Genomic DNA, 22,465 nt, shown 5'->3' with positions numbered 1-22,465 from the left:
TTTTAGCCGCGGAACGAAAAAACCCGTGTTTGTGGGGAATCTTGTTTAACTTGTTTAACCACCGATACCCATCTCCCCCCTCATCATTTGAATCGACATGGAGAAGCGTCCGGTGCCGTTGCCGTTGTTGTTTTCCCTTTCACGAGTGCTCAAGCGGACCGTGTTCTCCCGCAATTTCTATGACCAGATCAACAAACAAGTGTTGGCCAACACCGCCACCGTCGACGCCAACCTCTACTTCCTCTGCTACCTGACGAAGCTCGCGGCGGCGATCTTGATGAACCGCGAGTATATCATTGACTGGTGTCAAAGACATTTGGGGGTGACTCCTAGGTTGTGGCTGGAAAAGTTCAAGACCAGTTTAGCCACTCATTTGCAGGCGATTCTGAGTTACGTTGCCGACGTGCGGATCTTTAACCGTTTGACCGACGCTATCAAATACATGCCCTGGGCCATCGACGAGTTCTCTGCTCTTGTCGACCCCTCGGCCACGGGACCCCTCGTCACCCGGTTTGTCAACTTTTTACAAGCGGTGAACTGCATTGTCCTCGAACTATTTGAGAATGCTGGTTGGTTAACGGACCACAATTGGGTTGGCACTAGTGACAACGCCAGCTGGAGCGCATGGACTTACGTATGGTCGTCACGGGTGTGGGCCGCCTACGTCATCATCGAGATCATCGAGCTTTTCCGCAGGGTGCCTCGGAGCAAGTGGGATAAAAACTGGAAAATTGCTGTGTTCAGAAACGCCATCCAGATCCCCTTGGTCGTCCACTGGTCGCTCTATGACGGTTGTTTAACTCCGTTCTGGGTCGGGGTCTGCGGCACGGGTGCCTCCTGGTGGGGCTTCCGGGACATCTGGGCCAACATATTTAAAACTTTATAAAGTGGCCTTACAGACTGGGCCATTACAGAATCAACTTTTCAAATAGTTTTTTACTTATTTAGTCAACATGCTGACAGCGCATACGAGAGATACGCGTTGATGTAGTCAGGCACCCGGTTTTTAAGGGGGCTTCTAAATATAGAGAAATGGGCAGTGTCCGCCAAGTAGCCGCTTGTGCCGGCTGGCATTTGCCACATCTTAGCCGCTTTTCGCCATCCACCAGTTACTGGCGTGCAGATTTTAGTCCCCCTATATTTCTTGCAGGAATCCTGATTGGGAGGCCTAGATCTCGGGTCTACGTCACTATGCGTAAGTTAGTGCGCGGGGTCAAGAAATTCCGTGTTTTTTTTTTATACCCGCGACGTTAGGTCGCTTCTACAACAACCCTTAATTGGTGGCTTCCAATGCATGCGACCCAAGAAGAGGCAAATTAAGCGGGGAAAGGCATGTTTTTACACTATCTATTACTTGGCGCCGTGAGAAAAACCCCTGAATCACGGATGACTGTTTCAAACACAGGGTGTGTTTCATAGCGATGAAACGTAAACAGTGGGACCAAGTACCACCGATCTAGGTTAAAAACCTTCCATTCACCACCTCTTTCACAAAAAAGACAGCAAGGCTTAGATGGCGGGTAATGATGTACGTATACTTTCAACCGGGCCGGGACAATTGCGTACGACTAACGCGATGGTTAGGAGTCAGCTCCCAGATCAAACTGTCAAAAACTAACTATAACACAGCTTCCCGAGTGGTACCTAAAACCACATGGCTATGGGTACCACCAACTGGCGGCGGCTCCACCCACCTTAGGGACACCTCCGAGAAGCCAAATGCAATCACTCTCACGATTTGGTTCTGGCGAGTCATCGAAACCCGCGTCGGCGACGGGAACATCAATGTACCACCCGATCATGCCGACGACACCCCACTCGTTAAGTGGTGCCGGGTATTATCCCTCACAAGACTCACAAGCAATTGGCACCAACCCAGCGGTGAAGCAGCTCGAAATGGAGAACAATGTTCTTAAACAAAGAATAAGCTCTTTAGAGCGAGAACTAGAAGACCTAAAATTTGATGTCCTGGCGCCCGTCGACACGTCTGCCCTAGACCACGCTCGAAAGCAGTGGCACCATTACCAACAAGCGTACGAGCACTTGTTGGCTGCGGTGGCGGTGGTTACCCCTCAAAAAGTGCAGCGAAGCAGAATTACGGAGGTCGGATCGGTCAGCCCAGAGCAATTAGCACACAAAGTGAAGGTGAAGTTAGATATGTTAACGGCTGACAACCATGAATTGTTACAAATTTGTGCCGCGCTGACTAAAAGTAGCCTAATGGCAGAGGTGGCACTTTTGCGTCGCCAGCTAGCGACGACGTCCCAGTCGATGGTGTTGTCGCCGGACGGTAGCCAATTGCAACTGTCGGCTTCGGCAGACGGGGCACAGAAAGCATTTTAGGGGGTTGCACCATACACATTTAGTAAAAAATGCATTCCTGATTACAGGGTCCTGTAGCTCGGTGGCGATGCCGATGAGCCTGTGAGCGGGAAGTGAGGGGCGGGACTTGTGGCACGGTTAACAATGACACAAGGACAAAGTCTTCCTGACGGACACGCCCTATCTAGCTGCGCACAAAGGGCTGCCTGAATCCCTTGCATTGTTATCATGTCAGAAGGCGGAATTCGTGCGCCGCTCACACCTCGTGCTTCAGCTTTTTCTTCGGGCTACAGATATGTTCCGCCGGAATATTTTATGCGGATCTGCAAAAGCAATTCACAGCAAAGACATTAATAGCGAGAGCAGATCAGCGGTATTTTTTTTTTTCTGAACGGGAATGACGTTCACCAAAGAAGTGGTGTTACCACAGTCGGACAGACGACTGCCCTTTTTCGTGAATCTTCCACCCCATGATTCTCGTCCCATTGATAACTTAGTGGAGTATTTCAAGTACTGGAAGTACTTCATTAAGGCCCTTATTTTCTACTTCAAAGAGATCCTGCTCGTCAAGGAGTATGAGGCTAATCTCAATATGCAATTGCTTAATACCATTCAATTCCCTGGTTTCAAGGATTTACCGTCGAAAGTCAAGCACGAGATTAATGCTCAAATCACCAAGCTGCCACATGGCCTGGGAGCGCTGACGCCCACCAAGGAAATGGATGAACCCCCACGGCCGCTGTTGACACGTGAACGCAGCAATAACCTGGTGTTAGCCCGCCCGGAGAAGGAGTTTCAGATGTTGACCCATACCATCAAAAAGGGAGCTGGTCTCGCTACAGGGCACAAGAAGACGCGTTCGATGGGGCACAACCCGATGGGACTGGCGTCTTCGGTGTCCCTCTCGGCTCCAGTCTCGCAATCCAATGATTTGAATATCCCCAAACTGTACTTTCCGGGCGACTCTCTTTTCTGCAACTTGTCGCCGATGTTATTACAACATCATGGGTCCCAATGTACTACCAATGCCAAGCTTGCGCGAGACTTGCGTGGCCGTCTTATACCTCGAGCCGAAGCCTTACAGAAAAACCTTTCTGGAAAGATTAAGGAGATAAAGCAAACGCTCCGCAACGATTCCTTTGCCAACACAGAGATTCTTGAAGAAATCTCCAACACCGGTAAGGTCGTCGCCGAATTCATGCTGCTGGTCGAGAGATACAGTGCCCCAAAACCAGTGGTCAAGAAGACTAAGTACATGCTGGGGTATGACCCGCTGAGCGACCAAACAGAGTACAACGCAGAAGAAGATGCCGCGCTTGACGATCCTTTCCTCGTGAAGATGCGTTTGGATTATCAAATCAAGAAGCAATTGACCATGGAAAACTACAAATTCGCCTCCTATGTCAATTTGCAACAAATCTCTCACGATTTGTACACTTACGTCATTAAGGATTTGGTGTTACTTATGGAAAAGTTCGGGAAGCTTGAGTTTTCTCATGAGATTTACGAATTTTTCAACAACAAGCTTCGCCAGCAAAGTGTTTATGACTGGAGATTCTTCATTTCTCACAACAAGGCGTTCCTCAATATTTACGAGGATAATGAAGTCAATCCCAAACGTGAGACGCGCTTGTTCAAGCAGATTGTCGTGCCTTATGGCGATTCCATCCACTCAAAGTGTTTGCGTACTGGTCCGATGTACAAAAAGTCGAAGATGCTCAAAAATTACACCAAGTTCTACTACGTGTTGAGTGCCAACTATTTGCATGAGTACCGCGAAGAGGATTGGAAATTGCCTCAAAAGAATGGCACTCCAAAAAAGAAGAAGGTGAATGAATTTGGTATCAATCACAAGGATATTCCCGTGAAGTCATACAACTTGAACGAGTATCAAATTACCCTCAAAGACGAGGGAGAATTCAAATTCGTACTTTCGAAACGAGGGAAGTCGATGCACGGTAAGGTTACTTTCAGATGCATGGCGTCAAACGACTTTTCAGGTTGGTATAGTGAGCTTCGCGAGCTTTTGAGCTTTGAGGGCGATCATTTAGCACGTTTTGAGTTTATTCGCCAAATTATGAATCGTCGTGAAGCTGACAAGCAGACCCGCTTGAATTTGAAGAAACAACTGGCCCTGAAGGAGCATTTGGCGATGCCGAAGGAACTGTTGCATCCCCAAGTGTTTGAAGATATGTTTGAACCCCACGTGGCTACTCCCAGAATCCAGCTGCCTGAGGATGAAATGATCAATCCTTTCGAATTTACGACGGACTCCAACAAGGAGAGTCCGGATACGCAAACACCCGACTCTACGCTGCAACCGACACCGTCTGCGACTACTCATGATCAATTTATGAAATTGCAGCAAGCCGCAATCCAGCAACAATTGGGCTCTCAGTTGTCTGAGCGGTTGGCCAGCGCCCAATTGACTAGCTCCAATCAATTGGTCACCCCCCGTGGTTCTAATGATCTGTTGAAGCTGATGATGCTGATTCAAGCCCCTGATGTGGGTAAAATCCTTGCCCAGCACGATACCAAGAACCATGCCACATTTTCTTTAGACGATGATCTGGAGGACCTGCCTTCAGCAACCAAAATCACCCTGCCCCCGGAGCACCTGCCAACGACATCCCTCGGAAACCCTATTCTGCGTCAATCGCCTGTTCCGACATTGAGCGTATCCCATCATGATTAGTATTATTTTATATAATTGGTTGATTTATAGAATTGGAATAAAGTAATACTTCAATTCTGTCGACGCGTTGCGACACCTTCGGTAATTTTACGTCAGCGTACGGCTTGCTCAATTGCTTGACAAGCGTCTCAAACCCGATATACGCGCGCCAATCTCTACTCATCTGCCCGTCTCTGAGTATCGATAGTAGTGGGAAGGATTAGTCTTTTTACAAAACTAGTTTGTAAGTCAAATATGGTAAATGTTTCTTTTTGAGGGGACATGCTAATATTCTTGGCTTCTTTCGGCCTCATGCATTCACATTTTTCTTCCCATCGGTACATGCCACCTCAAATTGCTCTTAGGTCATTAGTCGCACCCACGTATTTCTCGAGGCTGTACAAAAGAGTTCCACCCCTTACCAATGTCTCAAAACAACGATACCATGAGCGCCAGAGCCACCGGAGTCAGAAAGAATGAAAGTGCGGTGCTTCTGTCGGATTTCGAGTCAGATACAGATGCCATTGAGATCACTACTGGCCAGCCCTTGCTTCGGCGCTCGCTGTCTTTGTTCTCACTCAGCGACAAGGAGAACATCCCCAAGCCCGATGACACTGAGTACCAACAGTTCATTGCCGACAACAGGCACTTCTCAATGATCCGTAACTTACACATGGCCGACTTCATCACGTTGCTCAATGGGTTTTCCGGATTCTACGCTATTCTTTCGTGTTGTCGCTATTGTCTTTCTGGCGATTTGGGCTACATCATGCGTGCTGAATTCTTCATCTTATTGGGTGTTTTTGCCGATTTCTTTGACGGTAGAGTAGCTCGCTTGCGTAATAAGTCGTCATTGATGGGCCAAGAATTGGACTCATTGGCTGACTTGGTCTCGTTTGGCGTCGCGCCTGCTACTATTGCCTTCTGCATTGGCTTCCGTACTACCGTTGATACCTTATTGTTGACATACTGGGTGTTATGTGGGTTGACTCGTTTGGCTAGATTTAACATCTCCACTGACAAAATTCCTAAAGATCAACGTGGTAAGTCACAGTACTTTGAGGGTATGCCTATTCCTCTGAACTTGATTTGGGTTGCAGTGTTTGCCTTCCTTGTTTCGAAGCTGTGGGTGGGCGTTGCCTTACCTTTCGGCACTGCTTTCACGGGCACTCCTTTTGAATTCCACCTCTTCTCCTTGATCTTTTTCTTGCAAGGGAGTGCTCAAATCTCGAAGCTGTTGCATGTCCCCAAGCCTTAAATCATATAAATCATTACGAACTCATTATTTGAACAAGAATTGAATATAAAAGTCCTTCGTGGCGTCGTCAAAATGACTCCAGTAACTCTCTGTTTGGCGGTCGTCATTACCTTTATCGATTTCACGGTCAGGTATCACTAGACAGATGTTTTCGTAGGGTTCAGCCAGAATAACCAAAAACTGATGATTTTCGCCGTACTTTGACTTCACACTTTCTTGTTTAGTGCTAAGTTCAGCAAATGACATTATTCGAAAATTAGGAACAACTATAGCTTTTGGGTACTTCACCACAACCGATAAACCTAGCTTTTCTGTCTCTGGATCCCGAATTTTGGTGGCACGAAACGCTGGTTTGCCGATCAGTTGCCATTTTCGTTTTGGAACCGAATTTATCGAGATCCCATGCTTATTCTGGGATTGATTCTGCTTTTCATCGAGCATTTTGCGGTGTGCCAAATTGATATGATGCTTCTTTCCTCCCATATGACTGATGTAACTTGCTTCATTAACGTGGGTAGTGAAACATAGCTTGCACTCTAGCATGCCATTGTGGGCCTTACGAACGTAAGGATCATTATCAAGGTCAAGCGAATCGGTGAGGAGTTCGCGTATCCGTTTCTTTGTCTGAACATTGGTTTCTGCAGTGTCAGCAACACCACCACCACCCTGCTTCGAATTGACTCGATCTGAGTAGTCCATGATTTATCTCACATCGCAAGACACACAATACATTAGGCATCAGAAGGGCCCTTACATGCAGTACGTGATCGGTATATATTAAATCCCTACGACGAAAGCTTTATCTATTCCATATCTTCAGGACGCATCACTTTGACGTTGTTTTTCGTGATCCACTCGTCAAATTCTTTTTTTGTTGAAGTTAGTTTCTTCTCCTGTTCATTGCGCTTGGTTTGCATCTGTGCCAATTCTGAATGGAGTATCTTGCTGACTTCGTCAATGTCTTTTTCAACGAGGACCCCACCGATCATCTTGAAACACTTCCGACCTTTTCGTTTTTCAGGCGGGATTCGTGCCAACGATGCATCCACTATAGCATACTCTTGTATCTTGGAGGTAAATTCCGAAAGGTTACTCTGTAATTGACGGAGAGTGTCTTGATATTGGGTGTATTGGGCTTGCAACTGCTTGGGATCCTTGTTTTCGGCCATGGTGTGGATGCCAGCTACTAGTTGACTTAGCTGCTGAGGGTTCAAGGCGCGCCGCACAATGAACGCTAATAACAAAAAGATGTCTTCTGATAAACCAAGCTATGTGTAATTTTGCAGCATCATGTATGAAAGGCATTTGTCAGATAGTTTGTTACCTATTTGTCAATTAAGTTTCACCACTCCATGGGCTATACTTCAGTTCAACCCAATGCCCAACGACTTATCTGCAGTACTCAAATTCTCAATTAACCAACTCCGAACCAAGAACCACCGGATGCTTTATGACTTTGAATTACGTGATTGCCACGGGAATATAGTTCCGCTCGAGAATTACCGGAATAAAGTGTTATTGATTGTGAATGTTGCTTCGGCTTGTGGCTACACTCCACAATACCTCGAACTTGTTCAGCTACATAATCAGTATCACCAGGATGGATTCGAAATCATTGCCATACCACTGAATCAATTTGACAATCAAGAACCCTTGAACAGTTTGGAAATAGAACGGCTCGTGAAGACCAAGTTCAACGTGCCATTCAAAATATTTGAGAAGAGCAATGTCAATGGGGACAAGCAGCTTCCATTATATGCCTATTTAAAAAGTCAAAAACGAGGATTCCTTGGTTTTGAGGGCATAAAGTGGAATTTTGAAAAGTTTTTAATAGATAGGAAGGGCCGCGTGGTTGCCCGCTTTCAATCCGGGGTGACGCCACTACAATTGGAACCATTTATTAAAGCATTACTATAATAAATGACTAACGTTGATCACGTTTTCTTTTTTGCCCGGCCAATTGATCCGGGTGAATTTCTTTCAGCACACAAGCTAAAAGTGTCAGACAGCGTCTACTTAATTCACCAGTATTACGTGATTGGAAAAAGAAGTCGAACTGGAACAACGGCAGCTCACGAATGGCCTGTCTAATGCGCTCATACACATCAGGCAGGTCTAAACCAAAACGATAAAGTTGCACCAACAAGAATCTGTCCTCTTCTTCCGAAAACACACGCTTATTAGTGGCAGCAGGTGGGTAACGGAGTACAAGTTCTTGTAAGGGGTATTTGTACTGAGAGATTTTCCGCCTTAAAGACTCTTTTTGCACTTGAACCTTAACGATTTTCTCTTCACCTTGTTCGATCTGATGCAAATATTTGTCAAAACCTTCGATTTCCTTGTATCGCCGCCAGAATGCCTTAGCATACGCCCGAACCTCATCGATAGTTTTTTCAGGAAACTCATGAGCAATCAATGATATCAGGTTACGACCATACTTCGTCAGCAACGACACGAAATGTTGAAAGTCTCGTCTGTTCCACAGTGAAAACCCTTGAGTCAACAATTCCTCCTTGCGAGCCTTCTCTTCTTCAGTGAGAGGCCGGGAGTTATCAATTTCTTCTTGTTCAAGCTTCTGATCGGCTTCACGTTTTGCTAAAGTGTCAGGCTTCCCGGCTTTGAGCGGAACTTTATAATTTGTGAGCTTGCGAAAGTAATTTTTTTCTAACTCGTGTAACTCAAACAATTCTGCCGGATAAAATTGATGGTCATAGATGTTGAGTTGCTTTGGAGGTCGAGGTCCATTCTTTGCAGCAGTAGATTGAGCCTGCAGCGAGGATGATTGCTTCGAAGATGAACCATGGCTGAGAACACCCTTGTAGTACAGATCAATCGAATAATTTTCTTTCCGTTCACGCTTAGCCGGTTGAATCCAAGTGTGATCTCCCCCAATTTTTCCCAGGCCAATATCTTTCTTTTTGAAGTTTTCGCCATTCCACTCATAGACAGAGCCATCATTGGTAAAGTTTTGTAAGGCACCTAAGTCCAACTTATCGTATCGATCGTTGAGCTCTTTAGTTTTTTCGGATGATGCACGTAAGATTTCTTCAATATCCAATTCGGCAGCTTCATCATCACCCTTGTCGTCAAATATTTCCTTGGCACCAAATTGAACCAAATCCAATAACTCGCCTCGCAGGGCCAGTTTGTTCAGTTGTTGACCATCCAAACCAGCAACGTTGGTACGTCCCAGCTGAATCACCAATTGATCAAGTTTCAACTTTTGTGTTGCACGTTCTAGAACTTTCTCTTCGACGGCGCCTTCTGTTACCAAACGGAATACCTTCACTTGCTTGGTTTGACCAATTCTGTGAGCTCTGTCCATCGCTTGTAAGTCAGCTTGTGGATTCCAATCTGAATCATAGAGAATCACAACGTCAGCGGTGGTCAAATTGATACCTAATCCACCAGCACGGGTCGTCAACAAGAAGATAAACTTCTCCAGCCCTGGCTTGTTATACTCATCGATAGCATTCACACGATCAGCATGATCGGTTTGCCCATCAATGCGACAATACTGGTATCCCCGCAAGTAGCAATAATCCTCCAAGATGTCTAACATCCGTGACATTTGCGAGAAAATGAGCACGCGCAGACCATTTTCTTGGAACTTCTTCAAAAGCTTGTCCAAAAACACCATTTTCTTCAGATTGAAAACAAGATGTTCATCGTTGGTATACGGGGGACCTGGCTCTGCACCCTCGAATAAATATGGGTGGTTACAGCACTTACGCAATTGCATAACAATATTGAGTAAACGAGTTTTCAGCTCACGCTTACCATTAACCCCATTGATAGCGTCCAAATCCTTCTCAAGAATTTTCTTGTACCATTGTTGTTGCATCTTCAGTAACCCAAAATAGATGTTCATCTCTTGTTTTGGCAACAACAGCTTTTCAACATCAGCTTTGATTCTGCGCAATAAAAATGGCTGCAAAACCTTATGTAATTGCTGGACTACCTGGTCATTTCCATTATCGGAGTCTTTGAAGTGTTCATCAAACGTATCCGCGTCAGAGAAAACATCTGGTAAGATGAAGTTAAGTAAAGCCCACAATTCTTTCAAATTATTTTGCAAAGGCGTCCCAGTGATGAGCAAACGATTGCGAGAGTGGAACATCCGGATAATTTGAGACAAAAGCGACTCCTCATTCTTGATTCTGTGAGCTTCATCAATAACGATATATTGCCAATCAAATTTCTTGAAGGTCAGCTTTTCTTTGATGACAATCTCGTACGAAGCGATCACAACATCGAAATCGCACTCCAAAACTTGATTTTTGATGAGTTCGGCACGTTGTTCCTTGTCACCTTGAATGACCAAAACTTTGAAATCGGGAATCCATTTGTTAAACTCACGTGCCCAGTTATCCAATGTCAGCTTGGGGGTAATAACAATGTGGGGCCCATTGATGTGCTTATAATAGCGCAACCAACCTAAGAATGAGATGGTTTGGAGAGTCTTACCAAGACCCATTTCATCAGCTAGAATACCACTCAAATTATTCTCATGCAAGGAAATTAACCAGTTGAGACCCTGTAATTGATACTCCCTCATGGTCCCTTCGTGGATATACCCTGGAGATGCCGTGAACTCCATAATCTCCGACAGATGTGATTCATCAGCCAACAACTCTTGATCTTCTTGCTTCTCTGTCTTACGTCGACGCCCAGAACCAGCGATCTTATCATTCTTCTTGAGCTGCCCATCAGTAATCTCATCAACAATCTCTTTGATTTGGGGATCTTTTTCAGCCTTAGAGTCGATAAATTGTTTGAAAAGACCAGTAAGCCCTAGAAGGTATTCGAAACGCTTTCTGGTAGATGCGACGTTAAGTACTTTCCTATCATTGGCAATGAAGTACTTATCCTTGTTTGGAATCATCGGAGGCGGTGCATCCACTCCCGGTGTCTGATGAGTTAGTTTGTTATTGTGGAAATAATAGACTTTGTTATCCATGGAAAGCCAAGGACAACGAGTATGTTAGTGTACGTACCAGCTCCAACGACACGCTATTGGCAGTCATTAGTTCCGAAAAGGTGGTAAAGAACTTTTGTAATCAATTTGTTCCTGTATCTGAGTAACGCGTATGAGCTGAAGTTTGCGAGGTTGCATCGACAAAACAAAGCAGGTACTAATTATGTAGACTGGGAAGCCATGAAGGTCGTTAGTATTGTATTGAATAATTGATTACATCAAGCGTGTTTCTAGATCTCGATCTCGAGGGGATGTTTTACGCGTTCGAACATTAGCATCGACTACAAGTTTACAATCACAAGTTGATATACAGTTGTAACGTCACGTTACTTATTGAAATACCGTACAGACGGCTCTATAAATTCATTACTCATAAAACAGTTACGTTCAGTTGGATACAGTTCCACACGGTAAAACCAGGGTATAAATTTCATGGCTTTGTTCCAGCGTCAGCTTTTTACGAGGAAGATCGTTAGGATCAACATCAAAGCGGTACAACTTTACTGTGCCGTCGTCTAAGCCGGCAGCAACATGCGAATCCAGTAATCCCACACACAGAACGCTGGCATCATTACTGAAAGTGTGCAAACATTTTCCATCCTGAAGGTCCCACACTTTGATCAACTTGTCGTGAGCACCACTAACAATCCGGAAAGTGTCTGCACTGATCGACCACACCCCCTCAACATGCCCGAACTGGGTACGGATACATCTTCCTGTACGAACGTCCCAAAGCTTGATAGTATTATCCAACGAAGATGTTAATAAATGCAGAGGATACTTAGACAGCCATTTGAAATCGGGGTCCGGTTGCACACGAGTGACACAATCAACCTCTTCTTCATCTTGAACCAAAGACTCGTTGTAGGTGAATGGGATAACAGACTGGACCTGCCCAACATGACATTCGAACTTGCGAATACACTTGTTCGTTGTTAAATCCCACATTCTAATTGTCGTATCGTCACTCGCCGAAAATACCGTATTTGATGGTGCATGAATCTTAACACAATTAACCCAATCAGTGTGGCCTCTCAAAGTATAACATGTTCGCAGATCCACGTGCCAAACTTTGACAGTATGGTCTGCCAGGCCACTCACGATGATGTTGCGGTGTAAATCAACCGCCACCACATGATCCTCATGTCCTCTGTATGTGGCAATGCATTCACCCAGTCGGTAGTTCCAAACTTTGATTGTTTTGTCAAGAGAACCCAGAATTAAAATTTTCAGATCGAACGCTAACAGTCTAACACCCCGTGAGTGACCAGTAAGCGTCCGGGTGCATTCCCCAGTTTCAGTGTTCCAAAGCTTTATCGTGGTATCATAGCTCCCAGTCATCAACAACTTATTGTGAAACTTCAAGCAGGTTACCCCATCAGTATGCCCTTTTAACATCTTCACTTTGTAGAAACCTTTCCTCCAATTACGTTCCAACAAAAATCTCTCGGAATATACCAGCTTCCAAGGTCTTTTTTTCAATCTTTTCCGGGGTGGTTCATCTGAAGATTTACATGCAACCTCAGTTGATGTGGTTGTAACTGCAGCATCAACATTTGTTGAAGGGGTGTCAGTTACGTCAATCTTGTTGGCCTCGATAGCCGCTTTTTCAATATGCAAAGGGAGACCCCATCCACAGTTTGGACATTTACGATCAATGTGCTGCTTACACATGTAATGCCAAACACAATCGTTATCTGCCAATTGTTTCCATTTGCGACAAACAAGAGTTGCATTACACAACAGCTTGAAATCAAGGTAGCATAAGATTTTAAGAGCGATTTCCTGGGGAAGAGTGGAAATGAAATCGATCCGGATAAGTGATTGAACCTCTTGACTGATGAAACTTAATTGAGGAAAACAACATTGACTCAAAAGCCCCAGTAGTATGAGTTTTCGCTGTGGTGCGGGGGCAGCCGAGAATATCAGCCATACATGGCTTATAGCCTTCTTGTCTCGGTTCGGTAGCAGCTCGAGTTGTTCTTGGATTCTTTTCATTTTGTCTTCGTCAGCTCGTTTATTGCACGTAATCTCAGGGTTGTGACGATAACAAAAGTTGTGAAAGTTGTCCACGGTCGCAGGGGCCATGTTCTGGTCACTGATGTGCTTCACCAAGAATGGAGTGACAACTTTAGTTTCGTCCTCTGTGAGGTCAGATATTTGGTCTGTATGACACAGTTCGGAGAGATCCATGATGGGGATTTATGGATAGGGTTGTATTTTGTCGAGCGCCACACCCAGGGATATTGTGCATACAGGTCATCGCCAGGGCTCACACAAGAAAAGATCTCCGGTCGAGCTGACCACATGTGGCACGCCCCGCAGTGAATGACGATGTGTGCACACACAAATTATTGCAGGACCTCTCTTTATGAAGTTGTGGTCATTATCTTCTTCTAGTAAAAGCTGTGGGTGGTATTCGCTCGGCAACTGTGGCTCGTTCGAAGAAAACCTATTTCTTTTTATTTTTGCCGAAAACGCTCGTCAACTCGTGTATGAGCCACGGTTTGGCTCGGAACTTGTGGATTGGTAAAACATCCGCCCGATTCATGAGGCTCATCTGACGCGGTCGAAGTACACGTCTTCGGGTGCTAAAGTACGACTAAAAATGACAGCCTACATCTGTTATTCAGAGGGATTATCGGACTGAAAATTCTTGGTTTCACTGCGTGCACGCCAGAGGTTATGTTAGGCTCTGGGCTTTAGTCACTTCCAAGTCTGAATTTTCACTGATAAACAATTGCGCCACCGTTCCCATAACTACACCCCCTCACCGCCCCCACCTTCCCCACGACAGACTGACGAGCATGCGCACTGCCATAGAATTTTATGGAAAATGCGACTCTAAGAATCGAACCACTATTTAGAATCTTCTAGATTCTTCTTAGTCATCGCGGAAAATGCCTGCACACTCCCAGGTCGATTTAAAGTGCTGCTGCGATGAGCGCTGAAGATCAAGAACTGAAACGAAGAAAGATCATGACTGATCAAACGGACGGACAAGCCAATCATTTCCAGAACGTTGGTGAGCAGGTAGGTGCTCAAATCGAGGACCAACCGGTTAAGGAGGTCGAATCTTACTGTGTTAACTGCGGCAAGAATGGTACCACTCGGTTGTTGCTTACTAGAATCCCCTACTTCCGTGAAATCATTTTGATGTCATTTGAATGTCCTCACTGTCACTTCAAGAACTCCGAGATTCAACCTGCTGCCCAGGTTGCCGAAAAGGGGGCTCGTTACGTTCTTAAGTGTGAGAACAAGGACGATTTGTCTAGACAAGTCGTCAAGTCAGAGACTGCTACTGTGAGATTCCAAGAGCTTGACATTGAAATTCCCCCCAAGAGAGGTCAACTCACTAATGCCGAGGGTCTTCTTGCCGAGATGGTGGAGGATTTGGAGGCTGACCAACCGCAAAGAAAAGAGGCTCAACCAGAAGTTGCTGAGAAGATCGACGAAGTCATTCAAAACATTAACGCTTACCGTAACGGGGAGAAGTTCCCTCTCACCGTATCGGTGGATGATCCCGCTGGTAACTCCTGGATCGAATACAAGCCTGGTGAACCTTCTCACAAATGGGCCATGTACGAATATCCCAGAACTGCTGAACAAAATGTATTCTTGGGTCTCATCTCCGCTGATGAGGTTGCTCAGCGTCAAAAGGAGGAACTCGAGAAGAAGAAGGCTGCCACTTCGTCTAACGTGTCTGCTTCGTTGTCAGACGCCCCCAAGACTAGTGGGTTTGTTTCCGACCAATCTAAGATCGACAACTTCGAAAATGAAATCCAAACCTTCCAGGCTACCTGCTCCTCATGCGGCAAACCTTGTGAGACTCATATGAAGCCGGTCAACATTCCTCATTTCAAGGAAGTGATTTTGATGTCCACTGTGTGTGACTCATGCGGGTATAAGTCGAACGAAGTGAAGACTGGAGGTGCCATTCCTGACAAGGGTACTCGTATTACGTTGAAGGTTACCGATCCTGAAGATTTGGCCAGAGACATTTTGAAGTCGGAAACCTGTGGCATGGTTGTTCCTGAACTTTCGCTCGATCTTACGCCGGGTACGCTTGGTGGGAGATTTACTACCATTGAAGGTTTGTTAACCCAAGTCATGGAAGAATTGCATTCTAGGGTTTTCACACAAACTCTGGACTCGATGGATGAAGCTACGAAGAACAACTGGACTACTTTCTTCGCTAGATTGGACGATGCCATCCATGGTAAAATTGGTTTTACCATTCAGATGGAAGACCCGTTAGGCGCGCTGTACATTCAAAACGTGTACGCTCCCGATAATGACCCTAATATGACCATCGAAGAATTCGAAAGAACTCATGACCAGAATGAGGACTTGGGGTTGAACGACATGAAAACCGACTAGGTGCATATACAAGTATATACGATGAGATGATAGAATAGACAACTAATGTTCAAAATAAACCACCATGTGAATAGCTGACCTTAGCAATTTCGATCGAAGATATTCGATCAACTATCCGCTGAAATCACCTGCATGTAGCTCAATAGACACATCTCCTTCCGTCAAGGACATTTAGTGCACTTACGCCACCATACTCTCACGCAGGTGAATTTTGTGCGCACCACCAACCAGTCGCCACTAACCGATACCATGATTGTTTTGCGCTTTCGGACCAAGGAGGGCATGTTACGGATTGAAGCCGATCCGGATGGCGACTTCCTTCTCGTTCTCGAGCAATTGGCGACTAAAATACATACCCTGCTGCTCCAGCTGTTAACTCTTGCCTCTTCCCCATCAGATCAAGGGCATCCAGCAAATTCCATGTGTGGGCAAACACCTAATCAAATGGGATTGACGAATGGACATCTCTTTTATGCAAAATACGATCCCATCGACTCAGAACCATCAGCACCCCTGACTGTTGCCATCAACGCTGCGGGTGCTACCGTTGAAATCAAGGATGCGCTCTCTTTGCCTTTGAAACCGAAGGAGTTTGACGTGGACATCGAGCTCAGCAAAGAGGACGGCCAAATCAAAAGGCAACGGTCCTCAATGTGTCGGCACGGCGATAAGGGTATGTGTGAATATTGTCTGCCACTTCCTCCGTGGGACAAGGATTACCGAGAGTCACACAACATCAAACATATGCTGTTCCACGCACACTTGCGGGAGCTTAACGAGAATACCAACAACAGAAACCAATCTCTGTCTTACATTGCACCATTGACTGAACCTAACTACAAGATTGACCTTACGTGTACCAACGGTCACCAGCCATATCCTAAAGGAATTTGCAGCAAATGTCAACCTCTGCCAATCACTCTTTCTCAGCAAAAATTCCGTATGGTTGACCACGTCGAATTCGCCAGTTTTGATGTTCTTAATCAATTTATTGATGCCTGGAGAAGAACGGGTATACAACGGTTTGGTGTTATGTATGGTCATTACGAGAAAGCTCCCGATGTACCGTTAGGTATCAAGGCAGTGGTTGAAGCTATTTACGAGCCACCGCAAGCAGGCGAGGCCGATGGCATCACATTACTCGAATGGGAGAACGAAAAGCAAGTTGACGAGTTAGCTGCTGAATTGGGGCTCTATCAAGTCGGGATGACTTTCACAGACCTCACCGATAGTGGCAGTGGAAATGGTCTGGTGTTATGCAAACGCCACAAAGACCTGTACTTCTTATCAAATTTGGAAATCTTAATGGCGGGGCGCAATCAGATACGCCATCCCAACCCTTCCCAGTGGCTGGCCCTGGGCCAATATTCGAGTAAGTTTGTCACCACTGTGATTCTGGGCGGGTTACAGGGTGAAATTGAGCCTAAGTCGTATATGGTACTGGCGCTGGCGGAGGCGCTCATCAAAGCTGACATGATCCTGGGTTCGACCCAGCCCTCAGAAATAATGGTTAACGAAACTACGCTGCGCCGCTATGTCCCCGATATCTCCTTTAGCAAGATCAACAAATACGGACTTGAAGTGAAAACGAACGCAAAGCCTACATTCCCGGTGGAGTTCTTGTTGGTGTCATTGACAGATTCATTCCCAGTGGAGCCACAACCAATGTTCTCAACAAACTTTCCCATTGAAAACCGAGAATCATTTGGCGTCTTGCAAGATCTCGGTGCCGCTCGACAATATCTTAATGGTGGTGACGGATCGCGCTTGGCCGACTTTCACTTTTTGGCATACCTTGCCAAAACTGGGATCCTCGGTGCAAACGAATGGCGAGCCCTCATCAAGTATATTAAAAACAAAGACGACCGGGATTATCTTGAGTTGGTGGAGAGTCCAGGGTGGATGACGTTTATGACCATTCTTGAGCAATCCTCGTGAGCATACTTCCTACACCTGGAACTCCGAAGTTGTATAGGTACGTAACTGGAATATCTTGGCGGTGCTCAGCCTCCGCCACGAATACCGTAGTCACAAGACTTTAACTGGAAAAAACAGAAGTATTGATACTCTTGGGATGACTTTACGTAAACTCGCTCTGACTGACACATGAATACGCCCTGACATATTCTGCAATGCCCTCTGCAAGGGTGACATGGCACCCGAGATTGACTGTGGCAATTTCTAAACTCGTCTCCATGTTTGTAGCATAAACTACAGTTTTTTTAATGGTTCGCGCCCTTGATAGGCGCGTCCGTTAGAAGTTACTGGTTATCAAACGCAGTTTGCGTCACAATCTCCACAAACTTGATCAAAACGCGCGTAATTTCCTACTTGGCACTCAAAAAGGAGGTGGGTTCAGCCAGTCAAAGGCTTGGCCATAATCAAGGGCTTAGCCTGTACGAATTTGCTTGCATTGATGGCATCATCCAGCAACTCTTCACGTACAGCCACATTAGGAATGAATGAGATTTTGGTGGATTTTTTCACTCGCTAAGCTGGGGAGCGAAGCACTGTTTGCTAAGCGTGACCATAATAATTGCTTACCCTTACCGCAAGCATAGCCGAAAATGACCCACGTAAGATGAGATGATGTAACGATATTTTAGACTCGTGACTTGGCACGATGACCAGCACCCAAGGCCTCTCAGCACCGGGAATTTTCGGCATAGCCCCTGATATCTTGTCACCGACTTGCCAAGAAAACCTAATTCATGTAAGGAATTTTTGCAAAGCCATAGCACGACACGGATCTGGAATTGCATCGTTGATAACAATTTAGGGTGATAGCAGTAGTTTTGTGAAGATGAAGAAGTGACCCAAAGCACAGAATAGATTCACCCGCTTTAACATTCAATGTCTGGAGACTGTTGCACCCATACGAAGTGTAGCGCGTATACCAAACACCGGAAAACCGACCGATTTTTGACATGCTTCAATATTATGAGACAGTACGAAATTGCAGTCGGCACCATGATATTGACTCTGAGTATCATGCATTACAATAGTTATGGTGGCGGCGGCGGAGCTTAGGGGTGGGAAGGCGGGGCATGTCCGGGTGGTGGCACGGCTTCGACTGCGCCTCGTTATGAATGTGGGAGCGCATGCACTAACACGGCGGAAAAGTGTGATTCAATAAAAGCAACCCCATACTCAAAATTTAGTGGCGTCTATTCCATCTCATCATTTGTATCGACACGTTTGTTAGTGGCTTAAGACTAACGTTCAATCCTTTGATAACTTTGCTTTTCACCTGATTGCTTGAACATCCCCTTTCGAAGGCATGAGCGAAGAACCTGACTCGCTGCCGACACTTTCGGTACCGGACCAACAGCCTAAAGGCTTGGACATCCTGCCAACGTCACTGGTGAACCTGACCACCCCACTTGCAGGCGGAAATTCCTCACCATTGGATGCCGAGGCCCTTCTGAAACTTCACGATCCTAAACTGTTGAAACTATTACGTCAGTTTGGCGGATTCGATTTCTTGTGTCACAATGTTCTTCACCTGGACCCAGTTCGAGGTTTAGACGATTCAAACGAGGCTGATATGAGATGGCGTCAAGAAACATTTGGTAAAAATCGTCTTCCTCAACGACTGGTCAAGAACTTTTTCCAACTTTGTTGGGATGCCATGAAAGACAAAGTTCTTATATTATTGTGTATTGCCGCCATCGTGTCGTTAGCCTTGGGATTATACGAGACGTTTGGTGCACCCCCCGAACTCGATGACGAAGGTATACCATTGCCCCGTGTTGATTGGGTCGAAGGTGTGGCCATTCTTGTGGCCGTTGTAATTGTTGTTGTGGTTGGTGCTGCCAACGACTACCAAAAAGAACGTCAATTTGCTAAACTCAACGCTAAAAAGGAAGATCGTGAAATCATTGTCATTCGCAATGGCGCTCAAAAGATGATTTCCATTTTTGATCTAGAAGTTGGGGATGTGCTCAACGTTCAAACTGGTGATGTCATTCCTGCTGATGCAATCTTGATTGATGGTGCCGTCGAGTGCGATGAATCGGCTCTTACTGGTGAATCTGACACAATCAATAAAGTTCCCGTTGTTGAAGCTGTTAGAGCATACGACTTACTTGACACCCTGGAGGATGTTGGTCTGCACCTAGTGTCAATCAGTGATCCCTACTTGATTTCAGGGTCTACCGTTCTTTCGGGGTTGGGGAATGCCATGGTGACCGCCGTTGGAGTTCAGTCTTTACATGGTCGAACCATGATGAACCTCAGCGAGGAGCCGGAAGTAACTCCATTACAAGCTCGCTTAGATGGTCTTGCTGAGGGTATTTCTAAGTACGGTATGCTTGTGGCGCTTATTTTATTCATCATTTTGTTTATTCGGTTTTGCGTCCGTATCGCTCCTGGAGGAAGAGATCACCATCATCCTTCGTCCGAGAAAGGCCGGCTTTTCATGGACATTTTGATTACTGCAATCACTATTGTTGTCGTGGCAGTACCCGAAGGTTTGCCTCTTGCCGTCACCTTAGCTTTAGCATTCGCTACTACGCGTATGGCACAGAATGGTAATCTTGTTCGTGTACTCAAATCATGTGAAACAATGGGACTGGCTACTGCAGTTTGTTCTGACAAAACGGGTACCTTAACTGAGAATCGCATGACGGTAGTCACTGGCTTCATCGGCATGACGGGCGACATTCCATTGGAATTTTCTGATGTAAGTCTCAGTGCACTGAGTGCTCCCGCTGATTATGCTCTGCTGGAGCAGGTCATTTCGAATATCTCGAACGAGCAAAAAGACTATGTTTGCACCAACATCACGATCAATTCTACTGCGTTCGAAAATGTTGATTACGATCAAGCGGAGGCAGAAAAGGCCCGCGCCAAACCCAAGCACGTACCCATTTGGAAGCAGTTGTTGTTGAGTCAAAAGCCGGAAATGTCGCAGTTAGGAAGTCGGACGGAGCCTTACTTTGGCAACAAGACGGAGCTGGCACTTCTTGGTTGGGCCAAGAGCAAGTTCCATTGGTATGACGACGCTAGTTTGGAAACCCGGCGTCTGGATGATCTACAACTGGTCGTGCAAGTGATTCCTTTCGAGTCACTGCGTAAATGGGCCGGTGTGGTGCTTAAGGTACCGAATGGCTATCGTTTGTACATTAAGGGAGCTGCTGAGATAATTTTCAAGTTTTGCGGACACACTTACAATAATGAAGGAAAGCTTCGCGACTTGCTGCGCGAGGATCGTGATGAGTGCTTGCAAAGGATTGATACTTATGCTCTGGAAGCTCTCAGAACAATGGCCTTAGCCCATTGCGATTACACTGACATTGTCCTGTGGCCTCCTAAAGAACTCGTCAATCCCGATCATCCGGAAGAAGCAAACCCAGATGCTTTGTTGAAGTTAGCCTATGGCAATTCCCTGGAAACTGGCTCCAAATTGTTAGTGCTTGACGCTCTCGTTGGTATTCAAGACCCTTTGAAGGAGGGGGTTGCTGAGTCTGTTTTGCAATGCAAACGCGCTGGCGTGTCTGTGACTATGGTCACGGGTGACAATTTGAACACAGCCAAGGCCATTTCCAAAAACTGCCATATTTTAACTCCTGATGATTTGACGAATGAGTATGCAGCTATGGAAGGGCCAAAGTTCCGTGCATTGCTGATTGAGGAACGCAAGAAAATCGTTCCTCATTTGCGAGTTTTGGCGCGTTCTCTGCCTGAAGACAAACGTATCTTGGTTGATACCAAGAAAAAGCTTGGTGAAGTCGTTGCTGTGACGGGTGACGGGACAAATGACGCCCCAGCTTTAAGATTGGCTGATGTGGGGTTCCTGATGGGTATCTCTGGTACCGAAGTTGCCCGCGAAGCCTCGGATATTATCTTGATGACTGATGACTTCTCTGACATCGTTCAAGCTATCAAGTGGGGTCGTACAGTTGCCGTTTCTATCAAAAAGTTTATTCAGTTCCAGCTCACCGTCAACGTCACAGCATGTGTGCTTACGTTTGTGTCAGCAGTGTCTAATTCTGAGGGTAAGCCTGTGTTGACTGCAGTGCAGTTGTTGTGGGTGAATTTGATTATGGACACGCTCGCTGCTCTAGCTCTTGCTACTGACAAACCTGATGAAAATTTCTTGAATCAGAAACCTGCGGGTCGACACGCACCCTTGATCTCGACCCTGATGTGGAAGATGATCATTGGTCAGGCGATTGCTCAGCTTGCTGTTACTTTCACTTTGTACTTTGCTGGTCCTCAGTTGTTTTTCTCAGATCACTACCATCATTTAAGCAACAAAGAGAAAAAGCAACTTCACGCCATGACTTTCAACACCTTTGTGTGGCTTCAGTTGTGGAAGCTTGTGGTCACCCGAAAGCTTGACGAATGCGCTGATGTGCGTACCATTCGTGGACGCATAAATCGTGAAAATTTAGACTTTTTCCAGCATTTATTCCGCAACTGGTATTTCATTGCCATTTTCGCTATTATCTCTGGTATTCAAGTCCTCATTATGTTTGTTGGGGGTGCTGCTTTTTCGATTACGCGTCAGACAGGTGGCCAGTGGGCTACTGCTATTCTTTGTGGCTTAATTTCTATTCCTGTTGGGTGGCTTATTCGTATCATCCCCAATTGGTGGGTCGAAAAAATATTCCCTACCAAATATTTCAACAAGCTAATCTATGTGGTCGGATTTGGCTGGTTGAAACGCAAGAAGAAGCACGACCCTGAGTTTGAAGGACCCGTCGCTAAAGAAGTCGCCCAAGCTGAAAAAATCATGGGAGAATAATTTCCTTGCATGTTAGCATATTATGAGTTACGTATAAAATTTTCATGTGCAAAAGTATTCATTCATTAAATAGATCAACCGGATAAAGATACACATTAGTTA

The 22,465-nt window shown here is 45.7% G+C and overlaps 11 protein-coding genes across 11 annotated transcripts; 7 read left to right on the top strand and 4 right to left on the bottom strand. All coding sequences in view use genetic code 12, as the record gives it.

Moving 5' to 3' along the window:
• Positions 1–97: 97 nt before the first annotated feature.
• On the top strand, positions 98–886 carry CSO99 (Cso99p; the record flags this gene model as incomplete). Its single annotated transcript, XM_034158956.1, has 1 exon — positions 98–886. One exon carries the CDS (start codon positions 98–100, stop codon positions 884–886), a length of 789 nt encoding a protein of 262 aa, XP_034014348.1.
• Positions 887–1,785: 899 nt separating this feature from the next.
• Positions 1,786–2,343, top strand: MUM2 (Mum2p; the record flags this gene model as incomplete). The annotated part of the gene is made up of 1 exon (XM_034158955.1): positions 1,786–2,343. The coding sequence occupies one exon, from the start codon at positions 1,786–1,788 to the stop codon at positions 2,341–2,343; it is 558 nt and encodes a 185-aa protein (XP_034014347.1).
• Positions 2,344–2,719: 376 nt separating this feature from the next.
• DIURU_000679 (uncharacterized protein) lies at positions 2,720–5,017 on the top strand (the record flags this gene model as incomplete). The annotated part of the gene is made up of 1 exon (XM_034158953.1): positions 2,720–5,017. One exon carries the CDS (start codon positions 2,720–2,722, stop codon positions 5,015–5,017), a length of 2,298 nt encoding a protein of 765 aa, XP_034014346.1.
• A 403-nt stretch (positions 5,018–5,420) lies between these two features.
• Positions 5,421–6,254, top strand: CHO1 (CDP-diacylglycerol-serine O-phosphatidyltransferase; the record flags this gene model as incomplete). The annotated part of the gene is made up of 1 exon (XM_034158952.1): positions 5,421–6,254. The coding sequence occupies one exon, from the start codon at positions 5,421–5,423 to the stop codon at positions 6,252–6,254; it is 834 nt and encodes a 277-aa protein (XP_034014345.1).
• A 24-nt stretch (positions 6,255–6,278) lies between these two features.
• DIURU_000677 (uncharacterized protein) lies at positions 6,279–6,953 on the bottom strand (the record flags this gene model as incomplete). The annotated part of the gene is made up of 1 exon (XM_034158951.1): positions 6,279–6,953. The coding sequence occupies one exon, from the start codon at positions 6,951–6,953 to the stop codon at positions 6,279–6,281; it is 675 nt and encodes a 224-aa protein (XP_034014344.1).
• A 104-nt stretch (positions 6,954–7,057) lies between these two features.
• Positions 7,058–7,423, bottom strand: DIURU_000676 (tubulin-binding prefolding complex subunit; the record flags this gene model as incomplete). Its single annotated transcript, XM_034158950.1, has 1 exon — positions 7,058–7,423. The coding sequence occupies one exon, from the start codon at positions 7,421–7,423 to the stop codon at positions 7,058–7,060; it is 366 nt and encodes a 121-aa protein (XP_034014343.1).
• A 755-nt stretch (positions 7,424–8,178) lies between these two features.
• On the bottom strand, positions 8,179–11,214 carry DIURU_000675 (chromatin-remodeling ATPase; the record flags this gene model as incomplete). The annotated part of the gene is made up of 1 exon (XM_034158949.1): positions 8,179–11,214. The coding sequence occupies one exon, from the start codon at positions 11,212–11,214 to the stop codon at positions 8,179–8,181; it is 3,036 nt and encodes a 1,011-aa protein (XP_034014342.1).
• Positions 11,215–11,619: 405 nt separating this feature from the next.
• DIURU_000674 (ubiquitin-binding SDF ubiquitin ligase complex subunit) lies at positions 11,620–13,425 on the bottom strand (the record flags this gene model as incomplete). The annotated part of the gene is made up of 1 exon (XM_034158948.1): positions 11,620–13,425. The coding sequence occupies one exon, from the start codon at positions 13,423–13,425 to the stop codon at positions 11,620–11,622; it is 1,806 nt and encodes a 601-aa protein (XP_034014341.1).
• Positions 13,426–14,172: 747 nt separating this feature from the next.
• On the top strand, positions 14,173–15,612 carry ZPR1 (zinc finger-containing protein; the record flags this gene model as incomplete). The annotated part of the gene is made up of 1 exon (XM_034158947.1): positions 14,173–15,612. The coding sequence occupies one exon, from the start codon at positions 14,173–14,175 to the stop codon at positions 15,610–15,612; it is 1,440 nt and encodes a 479-aa protein (XP_034014340.1).
• Positions 15,613–15,861: 249 nt separating this feature from the next.
• Positions 15,862–17,550, top strand: NPL4 (Npl4p; the record flags this gene model as incomplete). Its single annotated transcript, XM_034158946.1, has 1 exon — positions 15,862–17,550. The coding sequence occupies one exon, from the start codon at positions 15,862–15,864 to the stop codon at positions 17,548–17,550; it is 1,689 nt and encodes a 562-aa protein (XP_034014339.1).
• A 1,342-nt stretch (positions 17,551–18,892) lies between these two features.
• Positions 18,893–22,363, top strand: PMC1 (calcium-transporting ATPase; the record flags this gene model as incomplete). Its single annotated transcript, XM_034158945.1, has 1 exon — positions 18,893–22,363. One exon carries the CDS (start codon positions 18,893–18,895, stop codon positions 22,361–22,363), a length of 3,471 nt encoding a protein of 1,156 aa, XP_034014338.1.
• Between the last annotated feature and the right edge of the window lie 102 nt (positions 22,364–22,465).

This window comes from Diutina rugosa (assembly GCF_008704595.1).
Source record: "Diutina rugosa strain CBS 613 chromosome Unknown scaffold3_size541584, whole genome shotgun sequence".
Lineage (NCBI taxonomy): Eukaryota > Fungi > Ascomycota > Pichiomycetes > Serinales > Debaryomycetaceae > Diutina > Diutina rugosa.
This window is presented reverse-complemented; position numbering and strand designations above follow the sequence as displayed.